Consider the following 23,804-nt stretch of genomic DNA (forward strand, 5'->3'; position numbering starts at 1 on the left):
CTTGTTTGGTTAAACCCTAAATCCGGCTCGTATTATAGCCGCCCCGGTACAATGGGCCGCTTAGCGCTCTGTGTGAATTACCAAATTGCTACTATTACAGTTAAAGGATACTACAGTTAATAGTCCGGTGTTTTTCTTCATTAAAAATATAGATTTTTCCAAGTTTTCTGAGGTTTCCGTTTTGTTTTTTTTTAGTTTCTGAGGTATTCATGATTTGTACGTGAGACAAAGTGTGCAAAAATAATTACTCTATATAGACTTGTAAAAAACAAATAATGAGAAAACTTTAAAGTTAAAGAAGTAAAAAAAAAATATATAAGAAAAAATAATAAAAATAAAATGAGTTGCTCGGATTCGATTAAAACATAATTTTTTTTTATATGTGACATATTTTTTACATATTTAAGGGTATCATTGATGTACATATATTATTGAACTCTTTTTATGGCTCTAAAGGTTTTAACCTTTAAGCATTTTTAAATTAATTTTATACTCAAACTTCTCAAACACTCTACTAACTCTACTAACCAAGAAAAAAACACACAAAAAATAACAATGTCACATCGTGTGTGTGTGAGTGTGTGTGTGTTATGTCAGGTGAGATTTGTTACAGGATCAGATATTTTAACAGAATTATTCATAATTTACATGATAAGCTGAGAACTCTGAAGACATAAATACAACTGCAGTAGACAATATATTTACCCATTTATAATACATAGTTAAAAAACTGGGGAAAAAATAGCAAAAATGCTATTTTAGCTTAAAAGTTTCATATAAGTCAATGTTATGTTAAGTTACAGAAAAAGTAATTTAACTCAAAATGTTAACTTATATTTTGTGCTCCCTGAACTTTAGATAAAACATTTAAATAATATAAAATATTATTTCAAAAGTGCATTTAACTTACAATATCAAGACTGCTTGGGACATTATTTGAAGTTTAAACATCACATTTTTTACACTGCAACATAGTAATTTAAACATTTTGTTGTGAATTATAAAACAGAAAATTATTGTGCACACCCACCTGTACTACAAAAACAGGTGCAGAACACAAACAACATATATATTTTTTTACAAATAAAACAAAATATATTAAAGTTTAAATATTGAAAAAAACAATACTTTCTTAATTCACTGAACATTTTTTTTACATTAATTTAGAAAAAAAAACACAGATTTCGTTATCTTAATGAAAAGTCTGTTTAACTCTAAATAATAAGTTAAAATGTGACTTAATATTAACTTTTTAAAGTTAAAATCAAAAACTTTTTTAAAGTTTAATTCAAACTTTAATGTTTATTTGAGAACTTTTCTTTTAAGTTTTTTTTGTATGTGTTCATCACATGTTGTACTTTTATATGTTGTTAATTTCAAACTAACTGGAAGATTATCACTTTAATCACTTTTCTGAATTCTGACAGTAAAGTGCAACTTCTTCTTCTTTGTTTGTTGAGCTTCAAACTTGAAAATCAAATGAGTTCTAAAAGTCAGAAAGTTTTTTTTTTTAATATTTTTTAAGTGATGTAATGATGTTATACAACCTGTAATCCAGATGGCCTCCTCTTTGGCCCTGTCAAAAATCACCTAAAATACCTGCGTCCATGCTGTTAGCTGGAGATATGCTCCGAGTCAACCTCCCATTATATTCACCATATCCAGCCACAGCAAAGCGCTATAGCATCATTATATTTATTGGCATGGCGCTCTTTGCGCTCTACGCATCTTACGGAAAGTGGATTTGAGGGGCATCATCTCTGGTTTATCTGCCTTTACACCGCCGCTATCGGTCATGTTCAGGAATCCGCCTCCGTGGCGGCGCTGGCACCCTTGTTTCTCTCCCTCGGTGCCCGTGTAATCGTGGTATTAATCATTAGCTCTTTGCCCCCTATCAGCCAGCTGCACGAGAGTGGGTGACATTTCGAATTACACCACAGACACGCTCTGTTTGTGCCTGACTCTGTTAGTAAGCGTATGTGACAAGGTTGAGACGGAGCCATTTAGTTTCTTAAGACTGCGAGAAGGCTTTTATTTGTTGGAAGAACATGAAAACAAAAATTATCTGGCGCGATTCGCGATTGAGACAAAATGTCTGCGGACCTACGAGGGCTCTTACTACTGATTGCTGCAGATTGGAAGTACAGAAATGCTGGAGGTACTGAAATTGCACAGCCTCAATCAGTGCTAACTTGCTGTAGCTGTTTATGGGTCTTTATCTAAATACTGCGCTTTTACAACTTCAATGTCTTAAAAAAAATTACTCTGTAGTGCTGTCTGGGGGCATTTACCAGCGCTAAGTGCTGTTAAACATGCTAGCGCTACTGCTAACCGCTGCTAGCGATGCTGCTAACCGCGCTGTTGAAAATATTGGAAATATAATCTTACTGTTAATAAACAGAAGCGCTTTAGTCACCCAAATAAACAGTTTTCAGGAGAGAAATCTGTGTGGATTAACAACATGGCGACGCCCCTGTTCCTTACTATTGTCGTTTAAAACGCCTTTTAATCCGGTGCACCTTATGTATGAAAATTCATTAATAGTGACATTCATTAATAGTGCACCTTATAATACGTTGCACCTTATAGTCTGTAAAAAAATATGATATTATTAGTGGATATTCATTCAGCATGTGTCTGTCTTACTCTTTTGATAATTTATTAATTTATCATGAGTTCAAAAGCTGCCTTAAAGTTTTATTAAAGGTTAAATTAAATTGGATTCACTATTTACTTCAACTCACAACTTCATGTCTGGCTTTGGATTTGCCTTTGGACTCCTCTCTACTAGCTGATTTGACTACATAAAACAGATTAATACATATAACGTTTTTAACATGAGTTCTATTCGCTTGTTCCAGTCATTTATTTTAACTTAGTTCACTATATACTTTACGATCCTGGGGGGACAGATTCCTGTACAGTTTTCTGAGTCAAATGTTGAGTATGCAAGTAAGTGAAGCTCATCCATCCAGCCTATGGTGACTCGCTCTTACAGCCAACAACACCAATTCTGGTCAGTCAACCGTGGCATAAAACATAACAGAATACACCAGAGGAGGTAGCCTACATAATGACAATTTATAACTCTTCAGACTACACATAAATAAATCATATTTTCCACTTTCGTTTGCATGGATCTGTCCTCTATGTGATGACAAGCTGTGCGACTGGGTGGACAATGACTGGTTGTGACCATTTTAGCAACAATTTGCGTTTAATAAAAACGTGGTTGACCTAGATCTGCACATCATTTGGAATTGTTCATGGTGAGCTTGTTCGGTTTCAAAGATGCATTATTTTAATAGCAATGATTTTTTTTTACAGTGATGAGATGGACAACTTAAGCGTAACACCAAATTAAATAATATAAAATACAAATTATTGTTATACATACATATTATTATTTAACTTAAACTATCAAGGCTGCTTAGAACTTTATTACTTCCCTGTTAGTGTGCACTAATACTACATATACAGGTGCAGGACACACACACAAAAAATCGCAAATAAAACTAAATATATAATATTTATATATATAATATATATAATATATTATATATAAATGAATTAAAACATTACTTGAGTTAAAAATAAGTTTTTAACATTTTTTTTAACAATATTTTTGAAAAAACAGATTCAGTTCTATTAATGAAAAGCCTGCTTAACACCAAATTAGAAATATTAAGTAAAATGTATTAGTACTGTATTTTTCACATTATATAACACACTAAAATCCTTTTCTAAAAAAAACAAAAGTGTGCCTTATAATTTGGTGCACTTTACGTATGAATTTTACCAGGGTGTAAGGAGCAGTAAAGCCACTTTGCTGAAGTGCAGAGTTATACTGGATTTTCAGTAAAGTTTCTTTAGCATTGAGGTGCAGTAGTATTAGCATTAGCTGCTAACCACAGCGCTAGCTCTTTCACCATTCAGAGGTGAGTATATCAGACTGTATTCTGCTGGGTTTACCATGTTACTACTAGCTGAGAGTGCCCTGAATGCCCTGAGTGTGGCACTGTTGGACGGCGTTTACTAAAGCTAAACACTGCTACCCGTGGCTAGCGCTGCTGCTAACCACACTGTTAAAAAATATTTGAAATATAATCTTACTGTAAATAAATAAAAAGCGCTTTACTCACCCAAATAAACAGTTTTCAGGAGAAAAACCTGTGTAGATTAACAACATGGCGACACTCTTGTTCCTTACTATTGTTGTTTAAAATGTGCCTTATAGTACGGTGCACCTTATAGTCAGTAAAATACAATATAATTAGTGGCTAATCATTCAGCATGTGTCTGTCTTCAGTTTCTTGAAAAGAGAAGAGTGTGAAGGTTGTGATGTCACTGATGTCAAAGGTTACTTTCTTAAAGGGCCGGAGTTATCGCATAATGACAGGGTGGACAGGGAATTCTCTAACATGTTTAAATGCTTGATATTTTTAAGGAAAACTTAAAAAAGCCACGTTATTTGCCCTATTAAAATAGTTATTTGAATTACCCAGGCAGCACTAGCAAAAAAACTACCCCTCTCACCTTAAAGAAAAGTGTATAAAATGTATAAAAAGTACTTCAAACTGAAGGTAGAGGAAGAGGAACATTCCTCTATGTTCGTAAAAATATGTTAAAACAGAACAAATCTCGAAAACCGAACATTCTATTGTGTTTTGTGTGAAGTTTTAACAACCATGCTGCAGACACAAAAAGCATGTTACACTGATATTGACCCTTATAAGAAAACCATTAGAAAAAGAAGAAGAAAAATAAGGAAAAAAGAATCACACTTGCTACTTGGGCAACTGCCTATAACCAAGCCAAGCTCCAATCACACGTTAGCATGTGTGGCTTCCATTGGCTGGGCTTTCTACCGTGGTCTGGGATGCTCTATCTCTGCTTCCCTCACCGCGCTCCCCGAGGACATGCCTGAAAACACCTCTTCATTATTTCCACTTGTGAAATTTGTCTCTGCAGTAGCAGGCCGAGCAGCTGGCAGCAGAAGTGCTGCCAAAAGGTGCTGTGAATGCTTGGCCCCCTGACATCTGACGTCCACTCAGCGCCTGCAAGAGTGTCATCGCCACAGAAACGATCGTCTTCGTTCCTCTAACCAAGAATACTTTTTTTTACAGGAGGGACGACTGCATATTGTTAGGATGGGAGATAGTCACGATGCCACAATGTTTGACCTCGGAGAGAAACTGAGGTAGCACTTGAATAATTGCTCCATAAATAATGAGGTGTCCAGAGGTGGTTTAAAGGTCTTTACTAGTTCTTTACTGTATTTTGGTGGATCTTGATCTTGATTAACATAGTTCCATACATGTACGGTATATACAGCTCTGGAAAAAAATAAGAGATCACTTAAAAATGAGTTTAATTTGACCAAATTAAAAACCTCTGGAATATATTCAAGAGAAAGATGAATGATCACAAGCCATCAAACCAAGCTGAACTGCTTGAAAGCTATCTAAAAGCAGTGTGTAAGACTGGTGGAGGAGAACATGCAGAGATGCATGAAAACTGTAATTAAAAACCAGAGTTATTTCACCAAATATTGATTTCTGAACTCTTAAAACTTTATGAATATGAACTTGTTTTCCTTGCATTATTTGAGGTCTGAAAGCTCTGCATCTTTTTTGTTATTTCAGTTATTTCTCATTTTCTGCAAATAAATGCTCTAAATGACAACATTTTTATTTGGAATTTGAGAGAAATGTTGTCTGTAGTTTATAAAAAAAAACAACATTCATTTTCTTAAAACATATACCTATAAATGAGAAAAATCAGAGAAACTGATTCAGAAACTGAAGTGGTCTCTTTATTTTGTCCAGAGCTGTATATATATTTAAGCAATTTTACTGTCATATTTAAGAACAGTTACTATATAAGAAAGTATTTTATCCTATTGACACATTTTACCATTTGTACAGACTTAAGCCTTGCTTACTTAAGTAGAGTTGCTTAGGTAAGTACAGTTTGTCTACCTATGAATATACTTAAGTGATTGCAATGCCTTACTTAAATAGAGTTGCTTCGAATCCCGGTCATGCAGCTTGCCATCAGCTGCCGGGGCCCTGAAAGAGCACAATTGGCCATGCTCTCTATGGGCGGGGAGATGGCGCTCTTTCCCCTCATTTCTCCTATAGTGATCGTCAGTGAGCTGACGTATCGTAAACGAGGCTTTGTGCTTTCTTCCGAGTGCACTCGGATTCTACTCGGTAATGCTGCTTCAGCAGTTGTTGGAAAAGAGGTGGAGTCTGACTTCACATGTGTCGGAGGAGGCATCACCAACAGCTGAGTAGCAGCTGAATAGGTGGGATAAATGACCAGGCTAAAATGGAAGAAAATTACATAAAATAGAGTTGCTTAAGTAATTTAGCCGTTAGATACAAAATTGCATTGTCTTATATAAATTGAAAATTCGTATATAAAAAAAATAATAATTACACCCATAATGTTATGGGCCTATTTGAATGCTGGGTTAGCATAGTTAGCTATTTTATAATCAGTGTCGACAGCAGTAGCTACTCAAGGCTGCTCAAAATGCAAGCGTTTGCCAGAAAAACATAGAAGGAAATGGGGTGACGTGATGTCTGATGGCGAAAAAGAGAAATTGACCTAGCTAAATTGGGAGAAAATAGAGTTGCCTCTAAAGGATTTAACCTTTAAATACACTTACAAAATTGCACTGTCTTATATGAATTGAAAATTCGTATTAAAAATACAAAAATTACAAAAATTAATATAATAAAATAAAATAATGTTATAAGCCTGTTTAAATGCTGGGTTAGCAGAGTTAGCTACTTTAAAATCAGTGTCCACAGCAGTAGCTACTCAAGAATACATTACATTTTAAATATGATATGAGCAAAAAACATTTCATATAATTTCACCAGATATTAAACACAATCACAAAGTAAGAAATGAGAAAAAAATGTAAAAAAAAAAAAAAAAAGTTTCTTAAAGAGACCATAGTGCCTCAAAAGGTGAATAAGATGGATGGATGAAAGAAAGGATGGTTCTTTACTGTCTTCTAATTGAGATCTGTGAGTTTTCAAGCACACAAAAAAAAACATTTAGGTCTTTTTTTTATGTATTGATGGAACGTCTGTTGAAACTGGAGCACCAAGACCGACACTGGCTACGTTATGCTGGAGGATATACAGTACTTCAGATGGCAGACAAAGCAAGTTCAAAGCAAACTGTAAACACAAGGCAAATCAACATCACGGCTCTACAGTGGCTTCTGGGATTTCTCCGAAGACCTTTTCCGTGCCTCTCTCTCTCGTGCGCTCGCTCGCTCCCTCGTGTAATTTCCATGGAAACCTGAAAAGTTCATTTCAGCGAGCTGTCTAATTTACTCCGTGGAAATGTATAAAAAGCTGGTAAAAATAAAAAATCCAATAAAGCGAAATCAAAAAAGCTCAACGACTACTTGAACCACAAAAGAAGCTAATGAAGAGCAAAACCACTTATGGTGTAATGAAAATAATAATATTAAAAAAAAGAAAAAGAAAGAAATGCGGCCAAATTTTGGGTAGACAAATGTTCCAGCTTTATCTTTTCATAGAATACACTGGAGAGAATTGTTTCTCATTTAGTTGTGTGCATTAATTAACAGCTTCCAGCGTTTTTGTCTGTGGTTACCACCCCTTCTAAGGTAGGTTAAAGCCTATTTAATCAGCCATCACCTAGAAACCAAAAGGAAAGAAAAATGCGAGCGTTTGCCAGAAAAACATAGAAGGAAATGGGGTGACGTGATGTCTGATGGCGAAAAAGAGAAATGGTATCATGAAAGTAAAATCCCCCCCTTTATGGAAATTATGACTGAGAAATCCATGAGATGAAACTGTGGGCAGCTTTAGCTTTAGCAAACCAGTGGAATAGTGGATTTCTTTTTTTTTTTCTTTTTTTTTTTTGACTTGTTCTTTTCTCCAAGACAGAATGACCGTCTAATCCTCTAGACTCATTGTTCAGCTGTGCCCGGGTCTAGTCGAAGGAAATTACTTTTTGATGGCGATGGTGCAGAAAGTACCATTCGTTCAGAACCTCTTGTGTCTGATTTATATGCTCACAATAAGTCTCTTTTCCTTTGCCAGTACATTGTTCTCAGTTCTACAAGATTGGGTTTTTTTCGCGGGGACTGTAACGTAAATGTTGTTAGACAACAATGATAAATTGTTTTTGTCTTTTTTTCCGAAAGAAAAGGCTAATCAAGACATCCTCATGATGTAATTCTGCATTTTGTAAAGCTGCCAATAATTGGCAAGGAACTCATAGCCTGTCAGCTCAATTCATCGGGTGGGTACAATAAGACTGGCATTGCTCAGTGACGTTAAACCCCATTCTTCTCGTTTAGTGGAAATTGCTCGTAGCTGGCCAAAACCATCTCCTCTGCTAATTTCAACACCCCACAAGCAGCCAAAATAGGAGAGCAAAAAGGATGTTTACTACTGTATTTAAAACAATGCGAAAGACCAAATCAGGACAATACTCTGGTAGGACACATGAACGAATGAACAAGCCTCAATCTCTTAAAAAAAAGGAAGCATCCAAATGATCCAGGTGAATCACTCTTGAGGAACTGACTGCCCCTGTGTGCTATTTTGGGCTGGAAGCATTGTTAGGACATCCACATTCGTGGACATCCCTGCCAACGAGGGAGGAAGACTCCCAGACGCTCCTGGCCGACTTCACTTCCCTTGCCGGCAGGGCCACGCTCTCCTGGCACGTTCAGGCTAGACACCAACGCCTGCTTTCACAGGCAACAGGGATTTCATCCCCAGCCCGTCCTGACTCCCCTTCTCCACTGCTTAATTAATCTCCAACCCCTGTCACGTGGCACTAATGATGAGCGAGAAAAAGGATGAGAGAAGGAGAGAGACGAAAGATAAAAGAGGCCGTTTTGTAGAGCTGAAAGTCATTACTAGAAGTCACCCTTGTAGGAACTCTCTCTGGTGATGATCCCAGATTGACCCATACCTAAGCAGAACATCTGTAAAACGATTACGCAGCTGACAGATCACTAGATCTCACTAGATCTCAGAGTGTGAGACAGATTGACATGTAAGGAGAAATTTCAACATTTCTCCTTTCATTGGCCAAAAGGATTCTGGGAAAAACCCACAAGACCTGTGTGATGATGCTCTGGGTATGCTTTGACTTTTTCATGTAGCCATCATAATTTGGTCCTTTTCAAAATCACTCATATCATAAGATCTAATAGTATGTACATCCCAACCTTTTTGAAAGGTGCCAGTACAAAGAGGTCATCTTACAAACTTACGAGGTTAAACGAATGTTCATGAAGAAGGCAAAAGCACAGTGGTCACTATCCCTGCTCCTGGACACCCACCTTCTGGCAGTCTACAAGCACCAACCCCAATCAACCCCAATTGAGCCATCTAATTGCTAGTTTCTCAATCCTGGCCCTGTAGTACCACAACCTCGTTGTGTTGCTCTCCAACACACCCAGTTCATGTCAGAAGGGGCTGGTTAATTAGTTCATTAGTTGCATCAGGTGTTTTGGGGGCAGGGGAATTGTAAAATATGCATGGCAGTGCTTCACCAGCACCAGGATCGAGAAGCACCAATTTAATTACTGCCTTCTGAAGTCCTTGATTAGGTGAAGGAGGTGAAATCTTCAGCTAATCAACGGCGAAACCTGCGAGATGGACGGAACTTCTGGACGATCTCCAGGAGGAGACTCTGAGACCCCCATCCTAGAGGGCTACCAGTGTGCATGTCTGGCAAAGGACTTTTTTGTGAAGCATGCAGCAGACTTGCCTAAAGATGCTGTTGCAGATCTGGATCTTAACTGTATTGTCACATTCCTCTCCTCGGTGACCCGACGAGGCCGCTCCGGCCAGGTCACATTACCACTCGGCCACGGGCCTCTTGCTCGCAGAATCCCGCCGTGATTGACGCTTTCCTCCTCCGCCCTCAGCTCGGCCCCATCCCACACTCACCGGCGGCCAGAGAGCGGCCTGTCAATTAGCAGCTAATGCAGGGTGCAGCTGAATGTCAAACCGTGGTTTTCCCCTGCGGCCCGAGCGTGCATCAAACGTCCGTCTGTCCGCCTGCGGGACACGGCGGCTTGTTACTGAAGAGGGAGGGAGGGGAGAAACACCCAGCAGGAGAGGAGGACAGCTGAGGGGAGGCTGGCACATTAGTCACCAGCTCTCTATTGCTTCAGCTAACACAAAGAGACATCACAGTTCAATTGTTTTCAGGGCTAGGTTATATGAAAGTGATGGTGAGCAAGCTCAGTGGCATCACATCCTTTGCGGGCATGACCTCAGTAGGTTCGTTCTTTATGAATATAAACATTATGGGTTCATCTTTGGTTTGGTTTTGTTATGTATCCTTATTTTCTTCTGCTGACTTCAGAATGTTCCTCTGAAGTACTCTTAGAATGTTTTGACATTTCAGCAGGTCTGAAAACAGTAATCGCTTAATATTCACTACAGTTATTGACCAATGTCATCTCTGCTGTGGATCAACGCTAAAATATGAAAAATACAGTCTGTCCCAAAACACAGGACCTTTTTTCTGTATTTACTTTCTTGCTAATGCTTATGCTAAGCATTAACTAATGCTTAACTAATCGTTATCTGAGATAAAAGTCTTTTCTTAGTAGTTTATCTACCATAACTGTAGATTAAGGCATTATTTTTGTGGTGTGAATGCAAGAAAGTGATTCAGATTCGGAAAAGCAACTCGCTGAAACAACAACATTCTCCAAACTAATCAGTGGCAAGTATTAGGAGGCACAGCCCAGGTAGGTGATGATGGAACAACAGTACGTAGCAAAGTTCTTTTGACATGGAAACCTGCACTGTAAAAATGCATCAAAACTCAGGTCCAGACTTTAGGGTGTGAAAACGCCCCTATGCCTTTATGAGTGTAGGAACCTGCACTGTAGAAGTGAATCAGGGTAAAGTCCTCCACATCAGCTTTAACCATGAATGAATATAAGGCCCATTACTGCAAATATTTAGCCAATGTCAATTTAAATCAGGCGCTAAGCAGCAGAAACACATTGGTACGCCTGTCACATAAGCTGACCAGAATCTCACTCCAGTTCCTCCTTCCCTCCGTTTCCCCCGGTAACCCAATCATCATTTCATAAGAGCCCTATCACCTTTTAAAAATAACAGTAATTACCTCTCCCAAGGCAAGTCAGACAAAGAGTCCCCTGGATATAATTAGTCATCTGTCAACAGCCATCAGTCTCTCCTGACTGAGAGCCGTGTCAAACATTACCTCCCCATCTCAAAGCCGTCGCGCGCCTGCCAAACGTATGGATTTCAATGACGCTGCCAGAGCTGAAGTTTGCCAAAAAATATTTAAGGAGTTTTCTAAGGAAATTAATGTCACACCCAATCAATCATGATTAGCCGGAGGGAACCCTGCTCGCGGTTATTGACATGTAAGAAAATGTCGGCTTTTAAAAATGAGAAGCATGCCAACTTATAAATGTCTGGAATTATAAGATGAGTGGTGCGCAGCCAAAACACACTGTCTTTTGTCTGATGGTATACTATTTTAATGATTTCTTGCTCTGGAATGTTGAATCTTGAATTAGTCAAACTAAAGTCAATGTCCTCCTCTAGTGGTGAGATTGGGGCAGTACAATAGAGTAAAACTTCTTCATCATTTTATAAATGCTTTAAAGTTATGCAGGATATTCAGATAAAAAAAGATTGTCTGAGTTTTTTTATTTAAACAATGTTTAAAGACGGCGATTAAATAATAAAGTAAGTAAGTGTAGATTAATAAAAAAAAAAGTACAGAAATGGCAGAAACAGATTCTAGGCAGCTTTGATTAGATATTTTCTATAGTAATATGAATTTATTGAAAAGTTATTGTTGTGTGGTATTGTTTTTATTAATTGTTATTATTTTATTTATTTTTATTATAGTATTAAAACAAATACAAAAAAAATCTGATTCGCACACTCAACCAAATTCACACAGAATATACCCAACTTATACAATTAATAACTAATACAAATAGTGTTTGTGAATGCAGTGTAAGAACACAGCTGTTAACATATTGTTGCTACTATTTTTAAGTTTTTCCTTTTTTTTACATGAATGTAATGGGCTAATAGAAATGCTCTAAATGGCTTAAAATAATATATTTTTACATTTACTTCACGTCCGTGTTATACAGTTGTTGCTGTTTGGAGATTAATGAGGTTATTAACTGACATTTGTGCATGACTGAGGCAATTCTGGGATCATGCAAATATCTGATATATTCACATTTACTGTGTAGCTATTTCTGCTGATAGCATAAGCAGTTATTAAATGTAGAAATTGGCAATAAAATATAAATTTGACTTTTTTATTATGTGCAATTGTAAAAAAAGTGTACTGTTATAAATGTTTAAAAATGATATTTTTATATAAGAATATATATATATTTTTTACATTCACTCTCACTTATAATTAAAAATGATTTTTATTGTACTGTAAAGTTTCTGTTTTTGGAGATATATATAGTCTTTTTTGTGGCACTGGCACAGATAACAATAAAATCGGGGCTAGAATACTGGCCAGACATGTTTTCATAAACAAAAAACTTAAATGTGTTTTTAATATATATACAAAATTAAAAAATGAAAAGTAATAATTATTTTTTATAATTTCTTTTTATTTGTTTATTGTATTTGGGACAATACTCTGAAAACCACTGTGCAGAAGTGTGCTGGGACATGTTCATGATTAAAATTCAGATATTTTGTCATGGTATCCCAGCATGGAGTACAAAACACACACCATTAAAATATCAGTTTGAAATGTTTTTTGTTTTTTTTTAAACATGTGTCTAATTATTCAAATTTTAAGCTTTTATAGGTTTTAATGACTCTCTTGCAAAAACATTTTGATGTAAATGGAACTACCAGGTAAATTTAAATAAACGTAATAATAATAATAATAATAATAATAATAATAATAATAATAATTACCAACTAAAATGATTACCATAATAAAATTGCATGTAGTGTTACAATCAGAAAATTAATTTAAAAAAAAACAAGAAAGAGAAGAATAAAGAGAGACACGGTTGAGAATTGAAAGCCAGTATATTGTGAAACAAGGTGCCTGCATATTCCATCAGCTGCAGCGACAGCGTTGTGAGGTATTAGTTGGATAATACTCGGAGAGGCACTGAATACGGTGTTGGTATTTGATACGGCTCTGCTCAGAGCACCTGAATACATATATAGGATTCCTGAGCAGAAACAAGGTCCAATATACAAGCTTTAGCATTTACAGTACAGAACACATTAATATAATTATTATTTACATACACTTTTCAATATTCCATTCAGTAGTACACATGTTCTCATTTCTCTTTGTGAAATGTGCTGTCTATGGTTAATATGTGTTTCACAATAATTAATTAATCAATCATTTATTTTAGGTATAATACAAAGCAGCATGAAGGAGTATGGCAACAGAAAAGCGCAACTTTCTGTGAGCATGTAAGGCAAGTTTCTCTACACAGCACAGTGGCATGAAAACATTTAGCAACCCTGGTTAAAAAATATTTTACTGTTCAAATTTCAAATTCAAGTGCAGATTTTTTAATATTAGATGGCAGTGATCTGTTGTCTTTAGGTACATAAACTTTTTTTTTTACTTAGATTAATTAGATTTTATGACATTATGACAATTTTCCAATTTTTTTCTTCAACAGAATAAGAATATCATTTTGGGTACAATATCACAATACTGTACATTGCAGTACATTAAAACTATAGCCCCTCTGTTATTATATACATCACATTGCTGTCTCTTACTGATTAACAGCTTTAACGGTAGCAAAACAAAAGTTGGGAGGTTTGCTTCCATAATTTGTAAATATTAACTGATTCTTGACTCTTCCCTCTACCTGCAAAGTGGATCCCCTGCCACTGGCTGCAACAATAATATGCCCAAACCATGATCCAGCCACCCCCATGCTTAACAGTTGCCGTTTGAATTTTTTTTTCACTGTTTAATAAACTTAACCATTTATTCTGATAGAAATTAAATTAAATGTTGACCAAGGGTGCTTAAATTGTGCATGCCACTGTATAATATATAAGCAGTTTAATAACTGTTTAGACCCACTGCATTCATTCTTGTTCACCTTCTGTTTGCTATAAAATTCTACATTATATGTATTTGCATGATAAATGCTGCTACTTTGGAATGTTAAGAAAACAAGGCAGGCTCATGTTTGTGCTTATATGTTTAGAAACAAAAAGTGGCGAATAAACTCACTGTGCAGTTTCTATACATTTCAGTATATACAGCTCAGAAAAAAATTAGAGGCCACTTTAAAATGATGAGTATCTTTGATTTTACCAAGAACTGCTTGCATTTTTGCACCAAGAGTGGCATAAAGTTATCCAAAAGCAGTGTGTAAGACTGGTGGAAAAGAACATGCCAAGATGCATTAAAAATGTGATTAAAAACCAGGTTTATTCCACCAAATATTGATTTTTGAACTCTTAAAACATTATGATTATGAACTTGTTTTCTTTGCATATTTTGAGGTCTGCATCTTTTTTTGTTATTTCAGCCATTTCTCATTCTCTGCAAAGAAATGTTCTAAAAAAAATTTGGGGGGGGGGGTTTGGGCGACATGTTGTCCATAGTTTAGAGAATCAAACGTTTAATGTATTTAAACAGATATCTATAAATTAGAACTTTAGTAGTCTCTTAATTTTTTTCCAGAGCTGTAAAATATAGAAGATATAGAAGAAGAAAAAACATCCACTAAATATGTCTAAAAGTTTGTACGTGGTGGAGTGCAATCAAATCTTCAGAACAATGTTCCAACAACTAGCAAAAGGGGGTAAAATTGATATTAATGATATTAATAATTGATATTAAATAAGTTCAGAAGGAACACTGGCAGAGCAGGTGTCTACAAACTATTGGACATACAGGAATGTATATTAGCTTTTATAACCTATAAGAAAACTCAATAGCAGCTTAAAAGTCCAATTTACAATGAACTCAATAAATCACACTTGTGAAAACAGTCAAAAATGCTAAAAATGGAAGAGTGTTCAAGTTATAATTTGTTATTAAATACTGATACATATATTCATGCTTTTCATTGCTGACCACCATTCAGACATTTTTACTTTTTACTTTACTGATAGTGGCTGTGCTCCTCAAGTGGTGTATGCTAAGCTAGCTTTGGCACACTAAATAAGCAAAAAGCTTCACCCGCTCTCTTACTTCAGGTAGTTTAACTTTGTTTTTATGCTTTTCAGACATTTAAGAAAGAACGACCAGTGTAAATATAGCTCAGAGATTGTCAATCTGTACATGTTCTCTCGTTCCTGGTTCTAAAAAACCATTTTGTTCAAATAATTACCTCAGACATACATGCTAATGTCGCTAACAATTATAAAAACAGCAGCTAGAAGTTACAAGTCAGTTTAGTGCCATTTATATGTAATGCTTATTGTTGGCTAGCTACTTTCTTTCACTGTTAGCGACATTAGCATCAGACAAACCGTCTATTAAACCCATATTTCATTCTTATTGTAATCTCATTTTTCTTAAATGCCATTTTCATTAGTTGAGGGACACTTAGGTCTCCCTCTCAGTCAGAGTAAACACAGAAATAACTCTACATTCAATTCGGTACGCAAAAGTTATTAAATGCTAACTACAACCATTTCATCACACCCCTCATCTCTCTTCCAAATCCACAACAATCTACTGGAACATCTCCACATCTCACAAACTGTATAAACATCCACAAAACATCTGCACAATATTCGAACACTTTCAAAACCTGCTTCCTTATCGTTCTATGCTATATTCAACAACTGCCGTTACTTTTACTTTATCAGTCATACTGAGCACAATACTGTAGCACTTTTTTGTTTGTTTTGATATTTATTAAGGTTTTTAAGGTTTAGTAAGGTTGCGGAAGATTGTGGAAGTGATGTGTACTCAAATAATTTGGATTTTTAAAGCTTGAAGAATGCTAACTCCTCTGCATTTCGTTTGGACACCATTTTGTAAAACAGGAAAGCTACATGGAGAAATGCTAGCCACTGAGGAGACATCCTATAGGTACATCAGTTCCAGTAGAAACCAGGCATTTGCCAAACAGGAGACTACTTCTAACTTGTATCAAACATGAGAAAGCAAGCCTTTCAATTTAAAAAGCTTGATTTTAATTAATATATTAAAGTTTTTTTTATGTATTGCATGTTAAGGATAGGAAGCTAAATGCTAAATGCTAAGGATAGTAATTTTAGCTGAGATAACTTACCTGAACACTTTCTCTGAGGAAATTTCAAGTCAAAAGAATCGAACAGTGCTCAGTCATGAAGTCATGAAGCACGTGTGAATTAAAAAGAGAGAAAAAAAAACAAATAAATAAATAAATTATAAAAATGTAACTATAGCTCTTTAAATTACATTTTACATGCAAGGATTGATGGAAGACACTAGATGGCAGTGTTGTACTCTCTTTAGATTTCACATACAAAGTAAACTTCTGCTTTGCTTATGATTTACAAATTACTTTAAAATTATTTTAGGAAGATAATTTTGTAGCAAAAGAACAATATAGCATTTCATTTTTCAAACAATAAATAATACTAAAATATCCAGAAATTAGTTATGTACTAGGCATAATCACGATACAAGTTGGTTGTCTGATGATATTGGCTTGAATAGACCAAGTAAGACTCTACATCAGTAGAACTCGATTATTTTTCAATCATAAAAACCTCTCAAGTGCTGTTGAGTCTCATTTGATTTTCAAGAGGTTTAGGGTTAGATCTAATTTAATTTAGTTAATTTAAGGTGTGGGTTACAGAGTGTAACATTTAGAGTTAATTAAGGTGTAAATAATGTAAAATGGTGCCATAAAATTATAATCAGGGTTTATACCCTATTTTAACCAATACATTTCCATGACTTTTCCATGCCTTCAAGGCAAATTGTCATGACCACACGATTTTTAAAACATCAGTGCAGTAAACATGGAAAATAAACTAAAACTATAATCAAAATTGATTATAGCAGGTCTTAAATGAATCAGATAAACTGTTGACGCTATTTTTTGTAATATTACAATGTGTGTCAGATCTTGAGAGCTGATGTATTTGTTAGCTCAAAATAGATCTTCTTCGATTAACTGAAACACAAAGATTTGTAGACCAACTTTTTATAATTTTTCCAAAACTTTCTGGGTATTTTTGTTTTTCTTAAACTTATCCAGGCCTGAAAAATTGCTGTTTTCAAATTGTATTACTTTTTCAGGTTTTTCATGACCGTACGAACCCTGTGTGATGGTATAATATAATTTTCTTCTGTTGAGTTCTAATAATCTAATTGATTTTAAATCCAAATCAATTGAGTACACAGCAAAACCCCTAATCTGTATATATTACCATCTTCTCTCCACTCCACCAAAGGCTCAGAATATATTAAACAATATTGCTCAGTGGTTTGCTCAGTATTGAGGCGAGTTGTCTGGTAGTGTTCTGCATTCACTCTTTAAAAAAAAATAAAGGTGCCTAAAATCAGTTCCTAAGAAAACCAAAAGTGGTTTTCCAAGAACATTTGCGACACCTTTATGTTTTATTTCTATATTGTTGCATAAAGTCCTAAAGTTCTCCTAACAGATGCAGGAGTTGGAGAAACGCAGTGCCAGACTGGCGACAGATTTCACTGCACAGGTGGAGACCTTATGGCAGGCTCCAGCGCTGGAGATGTAGTTGGTAGCCAGGCGGTGTAGCCTCTTGGCTCCGAAAGTGTTATAGTGGCCGGGCATTACCAGCTCCACCTCCTCTTTGTCCACCATCTCTACCAGCCTCTCGCAGCTGCGAACGTAGTCGCCAACGGCACTGTAGGGCAGCCAATCGATCATGGAGCCGTCGTAGACCACGTCACCGCTAAAGAGCATCTTGTTCTCCTTGTCATGGAGGCAGATGCTGCCTCTGGAGTGGCCTGGCATGTGCAGCACCGTGAGCTGTCGGTCCCCGAGGTTGATGACATCACCTGAGGATGAGGACAGAAAACCAACAGGATGAGAGTGCAGCAACTGGATATTGAGACTGCAATGCAGCACTGACACAGCACAAGCTGCATTGCCCTGTCCACGAATTCTTATAGGGGAGGGAAAGAGGAAATTTGGTGGTTTGTTTCCTTGGGAGATGAGAGTTAAAGTGCTAAAACTCATTGTGCATGCTTTTATTTACTAGGTACATGAAAAAAAGACACTTCAGAAGATTACTGAAGGATCTATCAGTGTTTTGGGCCCATTATCTGTTGCAGATCTTTCAGCTTGATTGATAGATTGATCTCCAATACCAATCAAGTGTAAAGCTGCATGCCACATTAACCTTTCCAGGCACACTTGGTAACGCATAGTCGTGCAGGTTATTTTTTTATGTTTTCCCTTAGCATTAAATGTACTTTTGTACTTTTTTTTAATCAGCCACATTTCAAAATCATCTGTAAAACTCTTTACTGCTGTTTGTCAGCCCTACTGACAATCACTGTACTTTTGAGGGGAATATCCAGTCAGTGTTGTTCAACTCTGCTTCCCCTACAAGGCACATTCTACAAATATGTGAGTTTGAGACATAAATGTGAGTTTGGTACATAATCTTAACTTACTATTATTACTAATATTTTTATAAACACACAGAGCGCAGGGATTTCTACACTAGATAGTAGTAGGCTAAATCCCTATCCGAACGGGATTAATTTCTCAGGAGGATGTCTGTGAAAAATATTTCATACTTCTTCTCAGTGATAAAAACTCTTGTAATTGCAATTAAAAAAACAGGAGGACTAGTGAGATTTTTTTGCTTTCATGGTCACGTGCCATTACGGTGTAATTACGGTGCTTGGCAGTGGACAAATAGCTACTTTATTAAACGCAAAGAGACGAAACTCAGAGATGTGCCTCCGGACGGGACTAAAATTACCAGAGGACCACAGAGTTCAGCGAAAAAAACAGTAGATAATTCAGCCTGTAATTTTCTCAGAGGACGTCTGAGAAAAACATATACATGGTCAATCCGGACGGGAATAAAATCACAGAGGACCCCCCCATTAAAAAGAAAATGACCCCAGGACGCCCTAAGAAACTAATCTCGTCCAGATAGGGCTTAAGCTGGCCTTTGGTAGAACTTGGTCATTCTAGTTGTTGGGATGCATGACGAAATCAGAAATATATTGGTATCTGCGTATAACTGCTTTGTTTAGAAATCATTGGTGTAAGCTGATATGGCCAATATTTAAAGACAACACTTGCTGACATGCTGACAGAGCTTTCAGACCTCAAATAATGCAAAGTAAAAAAGTTAATATTCACATTAATATTCAGTTTTAAGAGTTCAGAAATGAATATTCTGTGGAATAACCCTGATTTTTAATAACAGTTCTCATGCATCTTGGCATGTTCTCCTCCACCAGTCTTACACACTGCTTTTAGATAACTTTATGCCACTCCTGGTGAAATAATTCAGGCAGTTCAGCTTGGTTTGATGGCTTGTGATCATCCATCTTCCTCTTGATCCGATTCCAGAGGGCCACAATTCCCACATTGGTGCATCCCTACCTTTTTTAGCTTGCTCAGCTTAATTATGCTTGTAGACCAGCTAAATTATTAAACAGAAACAAAAACATACCTTATACTGTTAAAAACTAGGCTGGTCAAGAAGCCTAACAAGTCTGACTAGCTTGGGCTGGCCATGCTGGTTTTTTTTTTTTTTTCGGCTTTGTATGACAGTGCTGTGAAATTAACTGATGATAAAGGTGATGGCAGATGAGCTTAAATACATCCCTACTGAAATTTGCATTTTGCTTTGAATTCTGAAGGTATTATTATTACCATCTTACAAGGTGTTACTATCTATCCCATTTATTGCCAACTTGAGAAGCTAGTAAGAGCGTACTACACAGGAACGTTTGATATGGTTAGAGAAATCACACTTTATGTTGGAAATTCGGGCTGTACGATATTGGAAATGTTTTTTTTTCTGCATTATATATTTGCATTACAGATTTAGAAATACAGGAATTTGTGCTGGGTGATATGACATTAAATCAATATGACAATTAACTGAATATTTTACTTTAAATAACAACATATACTGTATTGTTCTTTAGTACAAGATGACAGGGCAGGCTCATGAAACTACACACACAGTAGTATGTCATTAAGGGGACATGCATGAACACACACACAATGAGGAAATATTAACAATATTTAAAGTAAAAAATGAAACAATCCACCAACATAATGGTCAAGATATCGCTCACAGTTTCAATTTTGATTATTTTTAATTATCTGCCCTGCCCTAATCCAACTGCATAATTAATAAAATTATACAGCTGTCCAATATGGTCTGACACAATACTATTGCCAGGATGTTGGACTATTGTTAGAAATACTTTAAAATATTGTGATATCATTGTAGTGTCATATAAGCCATCAGGGTTTCAAGCACTTTATGCTAAGGATATTACAGAACCTATAACAAAAAAGGCTAAAATAAAGTATAATATCATGGGCATATTTATTATTCTTGCACTGGAAGCTACACTGTTTTGCAGCACTTTCTCTGGTAGAACTGTGTAGCCCACCACCTCAATACACCACCTTCAGACAGATAAAGAAATCACATTAGGCCATATTAGACTTGGTTCTCAAACCACAGGCATTCTCCTTTTAAGACAAGCGCAAGTAATCTGATTGTGTTTGATTCCTCTCCAGATCTTACAAGGCGGGTCAGAATGAAGTCATGCTGCGATGCTCTGTTTCCCAGAGCTGAACATGGAATACGCCTGTACTGCAGATTTCAGGGTTTTCTGCTCAAACACGCACATTTAACCTCATTACAGCCTTTTTAGAGAGCTGAAGAGTGACACTAGGCTTTTAAAGAGCTGAGAAAACACTAAAATGTTCTGTGAAGAATATCCAGGGTCAGGAAATTGAGACAGATAGCAATCTAGATTTGATCCTGATGGTCTGCTAAGATTGAGATCAGCAGAAGATAAAAAAGGCTAATACAGTAATCACTAACGCTGCTCTAGCAGATCTCAGAAACAACCTTAATCTACTCCACTACAACCATCTTAGTATTTGCCTACAAGAATCCATGATTAGCTGCAAGCTAGCTTCTGCTGGTGGCTAGTTTCAGATGGGTTTAGCAGATAGTCAAAATATATATTGCTATTGCAGTATATTAGTGCATAAAAAAAAAGAATATAAATGAAAAGTTATTTTATTTTAGTTATTCAGTTCAAAATGTGAAACTCACATTATATAGATGCATTACACGCAGAGTGATCTATTTTAAACATTTATTTATTTTATTGTTAATTATTATGGCTTATAGCCAATAAAAACCCAAAAATCAATGTCTCAGAAAATTACAATATTATATAAGACCAATTGGTACATTTGGCAGTGTGGGCAGTGTGCCAAATCCTACTGGAAAATAAAATCTGCATCTCCATAAAGAGAAAGCATGAAGTGCTGCAATATTTTCTGGGAAAACACTGCATTGACTTTGGACTTGATATAACACAGTGGATCAACACCAGCAGGTGACATGGATCTACAAACCATCACTGTGAAAATTTCAAATTAGACCTCAAGCAGCTTGGACTGTGTGTCTTTTCACTCTTTCTCCAGACTCTGCTCCCTTGATTTTCAAATGAAATGTAAAATTTACTAATGATCAGTGATAATTTGGAGAGACATGTCATCTGCTGGTGTTGGTCCACTGTGTTATATCAAGTCCAAAGTCAACTTTTATGGAGATTAGGATGCAGATTTCATTTTCCAGCAGGATTTTGCCCACACTGCCAAAAGTACCAACTGGTCTTATATAATCTAATCTTCTAAGACACTGATTTTGGGGGTTTCATTGGCTGTAAGCAATAACCATCAAAAATAAAAGAAATAAACGCTTAAAATAGATCACTCTGTGTGTAATACACAGATTGAATTGAATTACTAAAATTAAGTTACTTTTCAATTATAGTGAGATGCACTAGTATTGTATAGTTTCGACTGTATTGTATTATAACAATGATGTAGCATCAAATATCTATATTTTATTCATTTTTTTCGCCCCCCAACTTGACTTACTAAAGTTGCTGCTTGGTTACTCCAAAAAGTGGCACTAATCAAAACAATATGATAATTTAGCTGTGAAGAATATTGGTTGTCAAATTATGTGAAACTGACTGTGAAACATCTGGTATTTGCTTATTTAGGAGTACTTTTTCCTCTTCAGTAACACTGATGCAGTGAAATATCTTTATCGTGGCCAACGAAACGTGATATATAGTAAATATGTCCCGTGATTCCCACTATTAGACAAAAAAAACAGTTTAAATTCTGGACATCTAGATAAAAACATACCATATAGCCAATTGATAAGCTAGCTGGTTAACTACCCAGCTGGCAATCAACGTTGATGAACATAGATGTTATGGTTGAATCGACGTTGAATGAACGTTGTTTTTGAAAAGTGAATCAACGTTGATATGGCAACGTTGTTTCAACGTCATACGTTTAACCTTTTATAAACCATAGCTCACTAAAATTAGAAAATCCTATGGTTAACAAAGTGTTAACAATAAACTTACATCACTGTAGTAAAGCTGAGTACAAAGAAAGTTACCCAACACTACCAATCTGATTACTGAACATCTGATCTCAAAAACACTACAAACAGTAAAACTATTAATACATGAACATGATGTTAAATTAAAATAGAAATAAAACACCTTTTCATTCCTCCATCCAATTTTTAAAAGAAATTCTATGGTGATGAAATGTAAAATGCTGATTCAAAAGGGAGAAGGTTGAGGACATTATGTTGATTCTACGTTAAAATTCCAACTTTAGCACAACCATTGAACATTAAATGATGACGATGTAACGTTGTTTCAACGTTGAAACAACAACAGAGCTTACTTAAGTCATATTTCAACCACATTTCAACGTTGAAGGTCGGTTGTGTGCCAGCTGGGTAGAGGGAACTAATGATGTATTTTATTTTGGTAATGTTGGTAATGCTGGGAGACCAACGTGGTCCAGCTTTGCCGTCCTGATTATCTAGTTTATTCAGGGTTTTCATGCTTGAATAACCCCTTTAAAATCTAAGATGCTGCTGGCCCACACTAATGATAGGCTACATAGCTAGGTGACACACCTTCCTGTAATATGTGAGTAGGCATCACCGCCTTCACTTTGTACCGCCTGGCCGTCCACCCAGGGGACGGGTTCTCCACGATCTCGCGGTCAGACAGCCAGGTCACCGTCTCGAAGTTGTCTCCATTGGCCAGGGCATCGACCTCGGCCTCGTGCACGCCCACCTGTTGAAACTGGTGCAGCCCACCCGAGTGATCGAAGTGGACGTGCGTGCCGATGGCCAGCAAGGGCTTTTTCCGCTTGGCGTCTTCCCCCAGCAGGCCTTTGGAGCTGATGTACTCGGGGAGGCTCCGTAAGCCCAGGCCGGCGTCTATCACCACGTCCTGGTGGGATCCGCGAAGGAGCCAGATGTTAGCCCTGTTCCCCGACTCGTAAAAGCGCTCCTGGATCCAAAACACGCCGTTATCCAGCGTTTTATGAGCGTACCAGTCCATTGAAGACATTGACGCTGTCGTTATTTGCGAAAAAAATCGATTAAACAGCCGAAAAACTGCGATATTCCAACAGAAATCCTGCTACCGAGCACTGCAGCAGACGCCCGCAGCCATGACATTAGCTACATTAGCAAACAGGAGGGCGGTGCAGC

At 36.5% G+C, this 23,804-nt stretch overlaps 1 protein-coding gene across 1 annotated transcript; it reads right to left on the reverse strand.

Annotated features, from left to right (window-relative positions):
• Window positions 1–13,072: 13,072 nt before the first annotated feature.
• On the reverse strand, window positions 13,073–23,779 carry mblac2 (metallo-beta-lactamase domain containing 2). The gene is made up of 2 exons (XM_007253866.3): window positions 23,220–23,779; window positions 13,073–18,036 (listed from the first exon to the last, which is right to left on the reverse strand). The coding sequence occupies exons 1-2, from the start codon at window positions 23,659–23,661 to the stop codon at window positions 17,654–17,656; spliced, it is 825 nt and encodes a 274-aa protein (XP_007253928.1). The 5' UTR covers window positions 23,662–23,779; the 3' UTR covers window positions 13,073–17,653.
• Between the last annotated feature and the right edge of the window lie 25 nt (window positions 23,780–23,804).

The sequence above is a fragment of the Astyanax mexicanus genome, chromosome 22 (genome assembly GCF_023375975.1).
Source record: "Astyanax mexicanus isolate ESR-SI-001 chromosome 22, AstMex3_surface, whole genome shotgun sequence".
Lineage (NCBI taxonomy): Eukaryota > Metazoa > Chordata > Actinopteri > Characiformes > Acestrorhamphidae > Astyanax > Astyanax mexicanus.